Source organism: Pistacia vera, unplaced genomic scaffold, assembly GCF_008641045.1.
Source record: "Pistacia vera cultivar Batoury unplaced genomic scaffold, PisVer_v2 Contig673, whole genome shotgun sequence".
Classification (NCBI taxonomy): domain Eukaryota; kingdom Viridiplantae; phylum Streptophyta; class Magnoliopsida; order Sapindales; family Anacardiaceae; genus Pistacia; species Pistacia vera.
The window spans coordinates 962,371-978,605 of record NW_022196527.1 but is presented as its reverse complement, the minus strand read 5'-3'; the positions used below and the strand labels follow the sequence as shown (position 1 = coordinate 978,605).

The following is a 16,235-nucleotide window of genomic DNA, read 5'->3' as shown; positions in this document are numbered from 1 at the left end:
TGCCCAAATAGTTTTGGACTTCTGTCCTACCCCCTAGGCGGATTGAACTCAAGTGACTAGTCAAAGAAGGTTATTGGCGATGATTAAGAACACGACTTGTTTACTGACCCAACAAGGGGGTCGTGTCATAAGTTGGCTAGTCAAACTGGTCCGACCCGACATGTCATCATGTAAATTAACACTAGAACTTTCAATTGTGAAAAAGGCAAAATAGATTGGTGATTTTTTTCTTCCCATAACTTGTATGCAAAGTCATTACATTTAGCTGGATACCAGCATTATTAAAAATTAAGAGATACATAATAGATCAACCCATGCTATAATTTAGGCATGCAAATGGAAGACCTAACATTTAGGGTTGATATAATTTATAATTTAAATTAATTTGAACTCTTGGGTAGGACAAGACAACCTACATGCTATAAACAAACATAAATTTGATTCCATATTTGCATTCCAACATTGATTTTGAATTTGCAAAAGAGTAAATGACATGTTCCCCCAAGGTTTAACGAAATGGCAAGTTGGTACCCTGGTTTCATTTATTCTAGATTTTCACTCTTAAAGTAACACTGTTAGCCATTGTTGGGTTCTAATACATGTGTAGAGATTGTAATTACTGAACTGTCCTTGAACCTTTTGACTTTTGATTATTTAGAAATGAAAAATTCAGTGGACATGTAAAAAACCGAGAATGCCCCCATATTTATTTTTTATACCCATAATAAATTAATGAAATCACAATAATGCCCCTTTATTTTAACTCTAAAATGCCAAATTTTAGAGGTAAATTACCCTAAACCCATGAAAATAAATAAAACAAAATCCCTTTCATCTTCCTGGTTTCTACCCCCTAGCGTTGTCGCAGCCTCTTAGGCCACTTTGGCCATTCACACTGGCGAACAAAGGTGAGGGTCCCCAAATGATGACTAAGGCCTGAGCGGCTCGATCAAAGCATGAGGATCCCTAGATGATGACTAAGGCATGAACGACCTGATCAAAGTGTGAAAGTCGTCGGTATCGTTAAGGTGCCTCAGGCCAGGTGGTCGCCTTCAACCAGCGCGCAACCACTTGGCCAGCCCGCGGCACTGACTGCCCCACCTAACACCACTAACTACTCCCCCTCGTCATCCCCATCAAAACCCCGACATCATCTGCAGTCGCCGGTCACCCAAGTCTTCTCTCTATCGCGGCGCTGCGTGACTCCATGCTGCAACTCTACATTGACGCAAACTGCCACCATCAAGCATATCGATCGAACCCCGTCATCTATTGCGCGCCATCTGTCGTTGTGTTGCTTTGGTTTTTGATTGAATTGAAGTTTGATTAAGTTGTTTGTTTTTTGAATTGGAGTTTGGTTGAATTTGAATTTTGATTGGTTTGTTTGGGAGTGTGATTTCTTTTTTTTTTTTTTTTGCAAAATTCCAATTGGAAGATCACAAAAAAAGGGGAGACAGAGGTGTTTTTTTTTTTTTTCTGTGTGTGTGTGCGTGCGTGCATGCATGCGCGTGTGTGTGTGTGTAAAAGCTTTTCGACCTTGCTTTAAGATCGGGAAAGGGGTTTCCCCGGTGTTGCGCAGTCGAAATGTGAGATTTGGTTTGAGCGGGAGGTGGTAAAGGATGTAGTAGGTAGAGGTGGGAGCTTTGGTGGTAATGGAGGAGAAGATGTTGGAGGTGGCTTAGGTAAAAGTGGAGGCTTTGGAGTTGGGGACGGTGTTGGTGGCGAGGCCGGAGGTGATATTGATGATGGTGGTGGTGGAGTAGAAGGAGAAGGTGGAGTTAGTGGTTCTTCACTTCTTCTAGCCATGATGGAGGCTTTGGTGTTGGAGAAGGTGGTGTTGGTGTTGGTGCTGGTGCTGGAGGAGGTGATGGTGGTAGGGTGGAGGTGGAGGCAGAGGCAGAGTAAATGACTATTTTAACCTTTCATTATTAAAATAAATGAAACAAGAAATCTGGAAAAAATGAAACTAATAGTATATTTTGCAAAGAGTAAACGACATGTTCCCACCTGAGTTTAACAAAATAGCAAATGATTATCAATCATAATCTTTAAGTATGACGGACAACCATCTATACAACTATCAACCTGAATATTTAACACAATTGAGAAAGAACTTCCCTCATTTTCATAAACAAGGAAGCACAAAGGATCATAGTTGCTCCCAAAATCATGTCCAAACAATCGCTAGGTAAACACAACCTCCATCTGTGATTCGACTAGATAACTATATTCAAATTCACATATAAAAGAAAAAACTATTACTTATAAAAATCGACATAACAAAATCATCCAAACCATATATTTCTAAAACAAACTTCACATAAAAAAAAAAAAAAAAAAAAAAAAAAAAATCCATTGATAAAACGTCAAAATTTCCCCAGCAATTCTCCTTAACCATCATAAACTCCCCTAATAAAACCTTGTCATTATATTATTCAAATTAGTGGAAGAGAATTAGGCAAAGAAGAAAAAATACCAAGAGATTATCTTCGTCTTAGTTTGATGAGAAGAGAACTAGGGATTAGGGATTACCGCTATCTGAGAGTTTACGATTCAGGCTGAGTGTAGAAGAGAATTAATAGAAATTTCATAATTGAAGACACAGAATGACGATTGATTGAACACCAATGAACACAGAGGGATGCCGACTGACCAGTGACCATAGAAGATGAGAAGAAGTGAGAAATTGTCGATCTTAAAAGCAAAAATGAAATTCTGAAAATTTTGGGATTTCGTATGTGAACCGGTTTTCTGTCCAGACTGGGTGGACCGGTGGCTCACTACTATTTCGTCAGTCCAACTTCGCTCCAATCCGGGTGAATGCATAAATATATAGATTTATTTACAGACCAGACCAGATAAGAGGGCAATCGATGGTCAAATCGGCCGGTTTGGGCTGGGTTCCTAATCATTGGTGACTAGTAAACCACCCGACTGAACTCCTAAGCGCAAATGCTTTGGTCTTCTTTGTTGCTGGTTTTTCACGTGAATGAGTTGGGCATAGTCGAAGGTGCGTTCTGATATCGTGGTTGATCAATTCAACGCACAATCAGTTTAGTTTCTAATCGATTATTCAGGAAAATAATAATGTGCGGACCAAAAATTAAGCTCATGAGAGTAATTTTATTCATTGTAAAAACAATATTTGAGAATCACAAAGAGTTTATGTTAGTTAATTGAACAGGCATTAAATTTATCCTTCCTGATTTGTTTTTCCACCACAGAAAAAGAAAATAATTTACTGTTTCTTTGTTGTTCTAAATTTCGGTTTAGAGTAAACTAAGCCGGAATGTAGCCATTGAAGCCTGGAGTCGATCTGTCATTGAAACCTTTAAAGCAGAGTCTTACCAATAGGGGTGAAATTGGTCTTTAGGCCAGTGCCTCTTTGCACGCCTTGGCTTCACCTTTGTAGCTTCAGAATTGAATTTCAGACTTTTGTAGGAATTTATTTTTTGGCGCATAAGAAGATAGGCATTGGTTTTGGTTTTGTTTCTTCTGTTTTAATTTATTTGCCATAGTCTTCCATTTTAACCTCACTTGGTCTTTGCGCAAAGTTTTAATTGATTAATCTGTCTTAAGAAATTAGTTTCCTAATTTTTTTGCAAGAACTAAATTGTAAGCTTAAAATCTATAGAGGGCAGGGTGTAATTTTCCTAGGCTAAGGATTATTTCGCTGTTTTTGTTTTCCAGTGTAATTTGTGGACCACAATAAAAAAATGAAACAACCTAACACATAATGACTATTTGCTCTGCTCAAGAGCTCAACGGTAATTAATCTAAATTTCCTCATGGTATATATTTCTAGAATGATATTACGTATATATTGTTAGAGTGTTGGGCTCATACAGTGACGTTTTATTATTAAGTGAGACGACGTCGTTTTGAGCCAAGCAAAGACAAATCCTGTCCATTGGCTGGCTGAGCATCCAACGGTGGAAAATCAGTCTGATAGTCAATAGTATAAAAGCATTGCAACAATCTCTTCTCAATAGTTGAAACCCTTCTTTCGTGTTTTTCTCTTTTCTCTGTAAAACGAATAGCCTCCATTAGGGTTTGGGTACAGTCTTGATCTTGAATCTGTAACAGGGTGTTTGAGTGGTTGGTTTGCAGGCCATTTGAGGGTACTAGAGTTTGCAGTGTATCTTGGGTGTTAGATCTCTTTCTCTAGGGTGTTACGGGTTCTGGAAAGATCTCTGTAAGGGTTTGATTCTTGGTTGAGTTGTGTTTCTGTAATCTGAATCAATATAGTGCAGCGAGCTCGTTGGTTTCCCGAGCTCAACGTGGATGTAGCTTGCTCATATCCGAGCAAGTGAACCACGGTAAATCTTGTTGTTGTTGTTGTGTGTGTGTGTGAATCCTTTTGTGATTTTGTGTTTGCTTTCTGGTTGATCTGTTTGAGTAGTTACAACAGTGGTATCAGAGCCATTTCTCGAAGGCTAGGGTTTCTTTGCAAAATTAGGGTTTTGCAATTTTGGGGATTTTGCAAAATTAGGGTTTTGTGAAATTAGGGTTTCTGAAATATTTGGGGCTTTTTCGAAGCTATGATTCATTGAGTCTCCAATAGGTTTTAGGGAGTCAAATCTAGGCTAAGTGTAAAGGTATAAAGGCTGGAAACCAGTGACCGCCTTAAAAACTGCTTGGTAGTATTTGTCAACATCTGGTGTAACAACGCCACGTACCTCTTAGCCCCTTTCTTTCTATCGTTTCAGGAAAATGAGTACTACTCGCATGGAGATCTCCCAATATGATGGGAAGATCGATTTCGGGAGTTGGAAGAAGAAAATGAAAGCTCTCCTCTCACACAACAAGGTTGCAATTGCACTGGAAGAAGACATCAAGAAATGGCCAGAAGAAAAACTGACGAAGAAGGAGGAGGTCAATGAAGAGGCTTACAATCTGATCGTTCTGAATTTGTCAGACAGTGTCCTCAGAAAGGTAGATGGTATCGAATCACCACTAGAATTGTGGAATAAACTCAATACTTTGTATGCTTTACAATCAGCTCCAAATTTAACTTTCTTGAAGGGTACTTTATTTTCTTACAAAATGGATAGTTCTAGGAGTATAGAGGACAACCTAGACGAGTTTATTAAAATGACTCTGATCCTTAAAGGAACAGATCAAGAATTAGGTAGTACTAGCCTTGCCATGATCCTCTTGAACTCTCTGCCTGATGACTACCAAGTAGTCAAACCTAGATCTAATAGTTGCAGGGCTTAAGGCTAGGGAGTTAGAGTTGAAAGTCTAGAAAAGGAGTGGGTCTAACCTATTTGTTAAAACAAAAGTGGAGTCTAGCCAGACATGGAGAAACAATTCTATGAATCAGGGGAATAGAAACAAGAAAAAATGGAAGGGTAATTACAAGAGTAAAGAAACTAGAAAATGTTTTCTCTGTAATAAGGCTGGCCATATTAAAAAGAACTGTTTTGAACGGATCAAGAAACAAAAACAAGGGAACACAGAGACAAACCTAGCCACTAGTACAAACCTAGTAGATGAACCTGAGGTGCTTACAGTGTCAATGTCTGACACTGCCAATGAATGGGTACTGGACTCAGGATGCTCTTTTCATATGAGTCCAAATAGAAATTGGTTCCAGGAGTTTGAGGATACTGACTCTGAAACTGTTTACATGAGGAACAATAATGCATGTAGGGTTAGAGGTATTGGCTCTATAACTCTAAGTCTTAACATTGGAAAGCTGGTCAAACTCACTAGAGTCAGGTATATCCCTGAACTAAAAAGAAACATGATATCTCTAGGCACCCTAGATGAAACAGGTTGTAGTTATAAGGCTGAGAATAGTAGCTTGAACATATACAAAAATAGGAACCTTATCCTGACAGGAGAGAAAAAGAATGGGCTCTATATATTTTGTGGGAACATATCCTCTAACTGTTTGAATTCTGTGACTAAGTCTGTTAATCTTTCCAACACTGAAAAATGGCACCTTAGACTAGGTCACATAAGCCAAAGAGGCATGGACACCCTGAACAGTCAAGGTCAGTTTGGTAAGGACAAGATATCTTCTCTGGATTTCTATGAGAACTATATACTAGGAAAACAACATAGAAACAGTTTCCAAAAGGGGGTACACCAAGCCACTAGTCCATTTGAGTACATCCACTCTAACCTATTGGGACTTGGGAGGATTAGAACCTATGGGGGAAATAGCTACTTTATGTCCCTAGTTGATGACTATAGCAGAAAAGTTTGGGTTTACTTGTTAAAGACTAAGGATCAAGCCTTAGAAAAGTTTAGGGAGTGGAAACTCTTAGTTGAAAACCAAATGAATAAGAGGGTTAAGGTTCTCAGGACTGACAATGGGTTAGAATACTGCAACCAAGAGTTTGATAAGTTCTGCAGGGATGAAGAGATTCTGAGGCATAGAACTGTGAAACACACCCCCCAACAGAATGGTGTGGCTGAGAGAATGAACGTAACACTCTTGGATACAGTGCGATGCCTGTTATCCCTCCCCCTCCCCACTCGTTTGGGTCGCTAGTAGGATGAAAAACACACGGAGGAAGCGCCGGGCGGCCACAGCCAGACTCTCAGGATAGTATGACTCACGCTGATGTTACCTTCACTAGTTTGTTTCGCTCTCCCACCTTTCCCCGAGCCTGACGGAGATCGTGAGCGAGCTTCTCGTGCAGTCGAGTCCGGCTCGTCAGTTATCACCCCTTTTTACTGCCTGTATGTCTTTCTCCTGTCACGTGTCGCCGAATTACGTGCTCCAGTAGGCTCTGCTCTTTGCGCAGCACCGCTGGTTCCAACTTTCCACTTGTGACTTAGCTATCTCTTCCCAGATCTTCCGAACTCCTTGATGATTAGGCCGTCATCGAGAGACAGTTAAGTAAGATGGAGGCTACCAAGGGCAGCGCGCACGCAAACAGATGGGTGTTTTCTGGGTCCCAAGACTGGAAAGACACCGACAAGGTTGCAGCCCAGCTAGGGGGAATCGAGCGCCGGGAGAGTATTTTCCCTTGAAGTACTACTTCGTGCATTAGCAATCAAATGAGAGGAACGCCAGCTTTGCCGCCAACCAAAGCAGAGACCTGCACAAATGAGGTGGAGCTGCACCCCACTGAAATAGGGGACAAGAGAGACGGAGACAAGATGTTCCTGAAACCTAGAGGAGAAGCTGGACATTATGATCCAGAACAAGAGGATGAGACAGAAACATCTGAAGATACAGAAAACTCACCGTGAAAACTGCAAGTACCAACTTGCAAGAGATAGGCAAGAGACAGGTAAGGTCCCCACAAGGTTTTCTATGATGCACCTTATCTATACTGCTCTTTTTGCAGGTACAGAACTGCAGAGAATTGAACTAGAGACTTATGAGGAAGCAGTAAACTCTAAGGAAAGGGATAAATGGAAGGCTGCCAGGAAGCTGAGATGAAGTCTCTGAAGGTGAACAAAACCTAGGCTCTTGTACCAAAGCCAAAAGGGCAGAAGGTAATCCAATGTAAGTGGCTTTCAAACTGAAGGATGGAGCAACAACAGAGAACCACTCAGGTATAAGGCTAGACTGGTAGCTAAGGGCTTCACCCAAGAGAGGGAATAGACTTCAATGAAGTCTTTTCCCTAGTGGTTAGTATAAACAATAGATTAATGCTCTCCATTGTAGCCCACCTAGATTTAGAACTTGAGCAATTAGATGTAATACTGCCTTCCTCATGAGGATCTGAGGAAGAGATCTATATGAACAGCCTGTAGGATTTATAGACCAAAGATCCCTGACCATGTCTGCCTCCTTCTAAAATCATTATATGGCCTAAAACAATCCCCACGAAGTGGTACAAAAGATTTGACAATTCATGTGAGTATAGGTTTCACTAGGAGTAAATATGAAACTACTTTTATTTTGCCCTCAATGATAACCTGCTTGTGTACTTACTGTGTATGTGGATGACATGCTAATAATAGCAAGTCTAAGTCCCTGATTTGTAGATTAAAGGAAAAATTGAGTGCTAAGTTTGAAAGAAAGATTTAGGAAATGCTAAGAAGATCCTAGGATGCAAATTGACAGAAATAGGCAAAAAGTGAGCTGAGAGTGCACCAGTGTTCATATCTGCACAAACTAGTAGAAAAATTTGGAATGGCAGATGCAAAACCTGTCACAATCCCACTGGCCAGCCACTTCACACTGAGTAAATCACAATGCCTCTAACTGAACCTAAAATGATTAAGATGGAACATATCCCATATGTAAATGTGATAGGATCTCTTATGTATGCTATGATTAGCACAAGGCTGACTTAGCCTTTGTAATTTCCTTACTCAGTAGGTACATGTCTAACCCTGGTATGGACCATGGATTGTTTAAAATGGGTTCTGAAATACATAAATTCTACCTTAAAGTTGGATTGCATTACTGTAAAGAATGCTTCACTTGAGTTGGTTGGGTTTGTAGATGCAGATTTTGCAGTGCAAGGACACCAGAAAACCTACTGCATATACTTTACCTTAGGAGGCAATTGCATTAGCTGGAAATCCCAATTACGGCTGATAGTTGCATTATCCACTACTGAGGCTGAATATGTGGCTGGCTGACAATTCAAAGAAGCTATCTGGCTAAAAGGAATTCAGTGAAGCCAAGATAACAAATCAAAGGCCTGTCATCTTCTCTGACAATCAGATGCAATACATTTGAGCAAGAATCCAGTGTACCATGAACGTACGAACGCATAGATGTGAGATATCACTTCGTAAGGGACTTGATCTTAAGAGATGAGATAGCACTTCTAAAGGTTTCAACCGAAGAAAATCCAGCAGACATGGGCACCAAGACAGTCACTATACTGAGTTCAAGCACTGCTTGAATTTGTTATTCATCTAGTAAAACCAGAGTGACAGAGCAATAAGGATTCCATAAGAGTATGCTACACTACAGTCACGAATGAACCCATCAAGGTGGAGATTGTTAGAGTGTTGGGCTCATACGGTGACGTTATTATTAAGTGAGACGACGTGTTTTGAGCCAAGCAAAAACAAATCCTGTCTATTGCTGGCTGAGCATCCAACGGTGGAAAATCAGTCTGATAGTCAACAGTATAAAGCATTGCAACAGTCTCTTCTCAACAGTTGAAACCCTTCTTTCGTGTTTTTCTCCTTTCTCTGTAAAACGAATAGCCTCCATTAGAGTTTGGGTACAGTCTTGACTTGAATCTGTAACAGGTGTTTGAGTGGCTGTTTCAGGGCATTTGAGGGTACTAGAGTTTGCAGTGTATTTGGGTGTTAGATCTCTTTCTCTAGGGTGTTACGGGTTTGGAAAGATCTGTGTAAGGGTTTGATTCTTGATTGATTGTGTTTTTGAATCTGAATCAATATAGTGCAACGAGCTCGTTGGTTTCCCGAGCTCAACGGGGACATAGCTTGCTCATATCCGAGCAAGTGAACCACGGTAAATCTTGTTGTTTGTGTGTGTGTGTGTGGTGAATCCTTTTGTGATTTTGTGTTTGCTTTCTGGTTGATCTGTTCGAGTAGTTACAACATATATGTATGTATTTAAGATTGTTTTCAAATTTACCATAAATGTGTGCCATGGTTATCTCACATGCGGTCTCTTTGATTTCTCAAAAATGTTAAGACACTATCCCTCTAACAGCAAAAACTATTAAGAACACTCCCTGTTGTTAGTTTTTTTGGTTAAATGTTAAGAGTTAATTGATTTTGACCAACACATTATTACAACTTTCTCCTGTTTAAAATTAAGAAATTTGGTTAATCATCTGTACTATGTAGATGCTAAATCTCATCTCAATCACATTCAGGTGGGTGTAAGATAGATAGGTTGCAAGAAAGTAGATGAAGACAAGGTGTTCCGATATCATTAGGCTATACGTTCATGATTCATGAACATCAATATCAGCCATTTTAATGTATTTGTATCTGTTGTTGAGGTGGCAATTGATTTATGCCATGTGGAAGTCAAAGTTTGAAAGGGGCAGTCAAAGGTTTTTTGCTAAAAGCTAAGGGGCAGTTCAGTAAAATTCCAGCCTTCAATAAACCTAATATCAATTAGGTTTTTCGTTCATTTCCTTTTGTCTGGAACTTTCTCTCTTGGTTAACAGAGAGAGAAAGTGTTGCAAGATGAGGATGCGCTGGAGGTTTCGACAGCGTTGATTGAATCAACGGTTGTGGTAGGTCTTAGTGGTGTGGTTTTGTTACTTTGTTCTTCTGTATAAATCGTTTTCTAATGCTTGGTTATTGGTGTGTGTGTATGAGAGGTGTATGAGTATGGGTTTACAGAGGGGTGTGTACACTGTGTAAAGGGTGAGCGTATCTCTGTAGAAATCCTTTATTCTCATAGTGAAAACCTACTTACTGCCCTGAGAGTGGACGTAGGTAATCTATAAGATTACCGAACCACTATAAATCTCTGTCTCTTATTTTATCTATTTGCTTCATATTGTTGTGGTTTAAAATCTGTGGTTATATGTTCTATTTCTGCTGCTTGAATTGATTTTGACTTATATTGGTTCTGTGATTTGGTCTCTTGAATTATAACAGTATCTTCTAGTGGTGAAACAGAGATCGATTTCTAATCTTTTACAGAGATCAATTGTATTTAATATATGCATAAATATTGAGATGATAATTAAAGCAAATTTTAATCAACAATGAATTATAAGCAGTGGAAAATGAATACACATTTCTATTAACCTTAAAATCAAACTTGTTTTCAAGATTTCATAATTAATATCATCATTTGAAATTGGATTGCGCAAATAACTTCCATAAGATGAATGAAAAACAACGGTAGCTTGATGGAGCTAATTACAGGAACCTAAATTGAACAACAATCATAGTTATAGGCAAACGAGAAAAATAAAAAATAAAATAAGAGTAATACATTGCTATAATTTTAATTCAAACTTCCTTAAGCAGAAACGGTAGAAACATTCACCAACACCTTTCATTAACTATAACGTCCAGCAACTTCCTTAGTACCAGGCGTGATGTCCATGACGAGAATTGTTCGCCTTTCCTTGTTCACTTACTTCACGTCCAGCGACACCTTTAGTACCTTAGTTTTAGAAGAAGGAATACCATTCCTTTCTTCGTTTTTGAAGCAGATGAATTATTTCTTCCACAGGAATCCTTTGTTTCCTGATCCATGTGTTTTTATTTTATTTTTCCCTTTGAGTTACATTGAAGCCACTGTACTTTCATATTTATATTGATGTATCAAGCAATTTGATGATTTTTTATTTTTTATTTTTTTTTGTATTATATTTAATGGTCTTATTAATGTACAGTAGAAACATGCACATTCACATTTATGATAGTTTCAATTAATATTATTATAATGACACTAGTTTTTTTATAGTATAAGTTATCACAATCTTAATTATTTTTACTATTAGGTAAATAAATTGTATATACTAAATTTTTTATACAAACTAGCAAATTTATATAGTTTTATGCAATAATGTAAATAGAGTATTGAAAATTAAAAATAAATCTAACAAACATAAATCATGTCACTGTCCACCAATCGACCAATCACATTAAGTCTGAAGATAGAAGTGACATAAATTTATTGGGTTGTAATGTGGGAGATTTATTACCCTTGTGATATTCTATTTATTTTTTTAATTAAAAACAATCGTTTATCTACCTACCAAATGACATGACTTACACAATTTAACATATTATGGGAAGATTCTGCAACACTTCCAATGATCGATGATGTTAGCAAAGGAGAATTGTCTAAGAATCAAAGGAGAAAACAATCCTGCAATTTCCTCTTTGCCACCATTTTGAATTCAAAGACCAACATTTCAATGGAAATTACACATTAGAACAAAACAATCAGTTTTAACAACCTTCACTAATAGATGTCGTTTATACGACCTCTAAATTAATTATCTAAAGAATATTATCAAAATTGAACCGAGTGGTTATTAATTTCTCATTTTCCTCTATGCTGTATTTGCTAGGAAACTTGTATCATGCATGCAACGACAAAAATATACTTTTCAGGAAGAGACGCATGCATTGCTAGGAAACATATGACCTTTTTTTTTTTTTTTTTTTTTTTTTTTTTTTTATTTTGGGAAGAAAGAAGCTCAATCCTTGAAACTGGGGTCAGATCTGATTAACAAACTCGCTTAAACAAACTAATTCTTAGCTATTGCGTAATCGTAGGAAAAAAAAGCATAAAACGACTAATAGACTTTTTAATGTTAAGGAAAAGGGCTCGAAAGTACTGATAAGTCTTGGTCAACTTATTGTTTAACAATTATTTGAAATAACATGACATAGTTTCCGAGGGATTGATAAAAAATAGGGGTAAGCTCTTCAACAAATTAAATATTAAGAATTTACGGGTAGAGGTCACGCAGTAGAAACAGTAAAAACAATAACAAATATCAAGATTAATATGAATGAATAAAATCACGCAATACAAGAGATAAATTTATTGTGCTTTGATATAACCTATCTTCATCTACTATTAATGAACCACTAATAACATTCACTCGGACATATAAAAGTACAATATTAAACCTAGTATCTAACAATAATAATTAACATTGTGGAGACAATCTAGTAGCCACTCCATTCTGTTGAGGTCACCGATTTCTTGATATGGTCTTTTTCATCTTGGACCCATAATATTAGACACTACTTCTTCAATCCATCATAACTAACACTCCTCTATGCTCAGATTTAATCACATAATCCTAGGCTTGTTCATTTTTAACATAGTTTTCTATTTTTTTTTAAATAATTCCGATATTTTTGATATTAAGGGACAATAATAAAAAAAAAAAAAAGTATCAAAAGACTAGAATGCTAGAAAAACCCTATTGAGTTTAAGTTAAGCTTGAGGGTGGATGTTAAGAAAGTTAAAGAAGGCTTAAGAATAGTTTTGTGAGATCCCACAACGCTTGGGAAGGAGAGGTTGGGGTCATTGTTATCAAAGTTTAGAGTAAGCTTAAGGGTAGATGTTAAGAAAGTTAAGAGAAGGCCTTAAGAATAGTTTTGTGAGATCCCACAACGCTTGGGAAGGAGAGGTTAGGGTCATTGTATATCAAAGTAGTTATAAAGACACGTTTTGTTTTGAAGCTTAGAAGCAAAACACTAAGGGCAGTGGGTCCAAAGTAGTTAGTGGGTTAGCACGTTTCAAGCTTAGCAAAATGTCTTGATTAGACTTGTTTCGGGTTGAAGCCTAAGAACAAACATCATGAGGACAATTGGACAGTGGGTCGAGGTGTTTTAAGTGTTTGCAGCTTGGCGATAGCAAGGACAATGAGGCAGGGTGTTTCAATCTTGGCTTAATGGTTTTGGGTTGAAGCTTAGAAACGGAACCACGAGGACAGTACAACAAAACTGTTGTAATGTGAACACCTTTTGGTAATCAAAAAGAAAAGGGAAGCAAGAAGAAAAACAAATTTAAGTTTTAGGCAAATTTCTAGTTTAAGAATTTGTAATTGAGAATAATTGTTTTCCTTTTTCTAGTGGGAGACCTATTAAGAAAGAAGAATTGCTTTAAGACTTAATTTAAGTTAAAATAGGAGAATGATTTAAATCGGAAGAGTTCTATTAGGAATAGGAATATGAATCACAGTAGAATAAAACTGTCGTATTTTACCTATAAATAGGGGAGTTAGAACCTATTGAGTATGAGCAGATGTTGAAAAACAGAATTGGAGTTTAATTTAAGGGGAGATATTAAGTAAATTGAGTCTGATTAAAGTTGATTAGTTTTAAATGAAGTGATTGGGTTTAGTTGGCAAACTTTACAAATGTTATGTCTTTAGTATAATTGTGCTTACTTGAAATGACTGAGTATTATGTAATATGGGGTGTGTATAAATTAACTGCCCCTACTCTGCTTTTTGTTAATGAAAAAGAAATCCAGATTTCCAGAACTCCCTTCATCAGTTTTACTCTTTATCTTGATTTCTTGATTTTCTTACTTCTTGTTCCTAAAATCTTCATGGTATCAGAGCCCTGGACACACGTCTATGGTAACTCTTAGCTTTGATTTAGATAATTCTCACTCAAAATCAGTAAAGATGAACACTAAAAGTGTGAACTTCAATATTCCAAGCAATCCTCCTACTCTACCCACCATTTCCATGAAACTGTTGGAAAGAAACTACTCACAAATTCTACCAGCACTCACCTCACATGGAATTGAAGTTTTTGTTACTGGAGAAAGAACGTGTCCACCAATGTTTGTTCTTGAAAAATCAGATGATCTTGGACAGATAATTAAGAAACCAAATCCAGATTACTTTGCATGGAAGAAGATAGATCAATTCTTGGTAAGTTGGCTATACTCTACAATATCAAAGAAAATGTTTCATCATGTAGCTAAATGTGTTACTGCTTATGAGATTTGGAATACTCTTGAATTGCATTTCAGTCTGCCTCTAAAGCTAGAACCCTACATCTTCGCAATTCGTTACAAACTACCAAGAAAAATGCTAGCACTGTGAATGAATATGTGTTGCGAATGAAATAACTAGGGGATTAATTGATTGCTAGTGGTGTCAATTTAACTGATGAAGAACTGTTATTGTATATCCTGGATGGCCTTGGGCCTAAATATGATGCGGTAGTAGCCAATTTAATTTTAACCAATAGCCAAACCACACTGTAGGAGGCACAATTTTTGCTCCACAAACATGAAATTAGACTAGAAAGGCAACATGCATCCTTTACCAACTTTCATGAGGCCCTTATGGTTTCAAAGCAAGGTCTAAACGATTCTAATACAGCCTCACAGGTCATTAACTCTCACATATTTGATGTTGCTAATTCCAGACCATATACACAAACCTCTCACCCACAGCCACAATCCTTACAATCCTTTCCTAGTAGTCCCTACCTTGCATCTCAGAATTAGCTGGTCAATCCACTGCAAAATCAGTTCCCCAGATCTGAATTTGGCTTCATACAACAACATCACCCACAATAGCTAGCTCCAGGGGATGGTTTTACTCCATTTAATCAATATCAGGTTTATAACTCTCAACTGGTACGCAGTAGAGGCAAAGGCAAAGGCAAAGGCAAAGGTAGAGGTAATTTTCGATCAAGGTTAATTTGTCAAGTATGTGGTAAAGGAGGTCATTCAGCATTGCAGTGTTATCACAGATTTAACCATGAATACCAGGGGTTTGTCAATTCTAGATCAGGTTATAATACTGGTGTTGGATACAATACTGGAAGTTTTAACAATGCTGGACAACCTACTTGGTTTAACAATGTCAACACTCCACAAAGCTCCTTGATTGATATGCACTCTCATGAATCACCACAAGCTTTGTTAGCAACCAGAGTTGTGCCAAGCCAGTTTAGTACCAATTTGGCTCTTACTTCAGTTACCTCAGTAGGGACAAGTCTACCAATTAACTCCCAGGTTGAGTATTCTGGAAACTATGCTCCTAATGCACAAAATGCCTATAATACTGGATATCTTCATCGGTCTCAGTATGGTCTACCTCTTGCTTCTGATAGAGAACCACAAATCTCACAACAACATTCTGCCTTTTCCTCTTTCGGTGCATCAATTGCTACTCCACACATTGTGAAAGATCAGACATGGTATGTAGATTCTGAAGCCACAAATCACATGACCTCTGATCTAAAGAATCTGGTGATTCAGGACAATTATCACAGTGGAGCAACTGTTTAAGTAGGAAATGGCCAAGCAGTTCCAGTTTCACACACAGGTGTGTCCTTTCTAAACTCAAACACCTTTTCTAGAGTTTTATTTCTCAAAAATTGAATTGTGTTTTTGTAATCTGAATCAATATAGTGCAACGAGCTCGTTGGTTTCCGAGCTCAACGTGGACATAGCTTGCTCATATCCGAGCAAGTGAACCACGGTAAATCTTGTTGTTGTTGTGTGTGTGTGTGTGTGATATCCTTTTGTGATTTTGTGTTTGCTTTCTGGTTGACTGTTCGAGTAGTTAAACATATATGTATGTATTTAAGATTGTTTCAAATTTACATAAATGTAGTGCCATGGTTATCTCACATGCGGTCTCTTTGATTTCTCAAAATGTTAATGACACTATCCCTCTAACAGCAAAAACTATTAAGAACACTCCCTGTTGTAGTTTTTGGTTAAATGTTAAGGTTAATTGATTTTGACCAACACAATTATTACAAACTTTCTCCTGTTAAAATTAGAAATTTGGTTAATCATCTGTACTATAGATGCTAAATCTCATCTCAATACATTCAGGTGGGTGTAAGATAGATAGGTT

General features: G+C 37.6%; 1 protein-coding gene across 1 annotated transcript; it reads left to right on the top strand.

Annotated features, from left to right (window-relative positions):
* The first annotated feature begins 516 nt into the window (after positions 1-516).
* On the top strand, positions 517-1,909 carry LOC116113112 (glycine-rich cell wall structural protein-like). Its single transcript, XM_031399258.1, has 2 exons — positions 517-523; positions 1,548-1,909. Exons 1-2 carry the CDS (start codon positions 517-519, stop codon positions 1,907-1,909), a joined length of 369 nt encoding a protein of 122 aa, XP_031255118.1.
* The last annotated feature ends 14,326 nt before the right edge of the window (positions 1,910-16,235 follow it).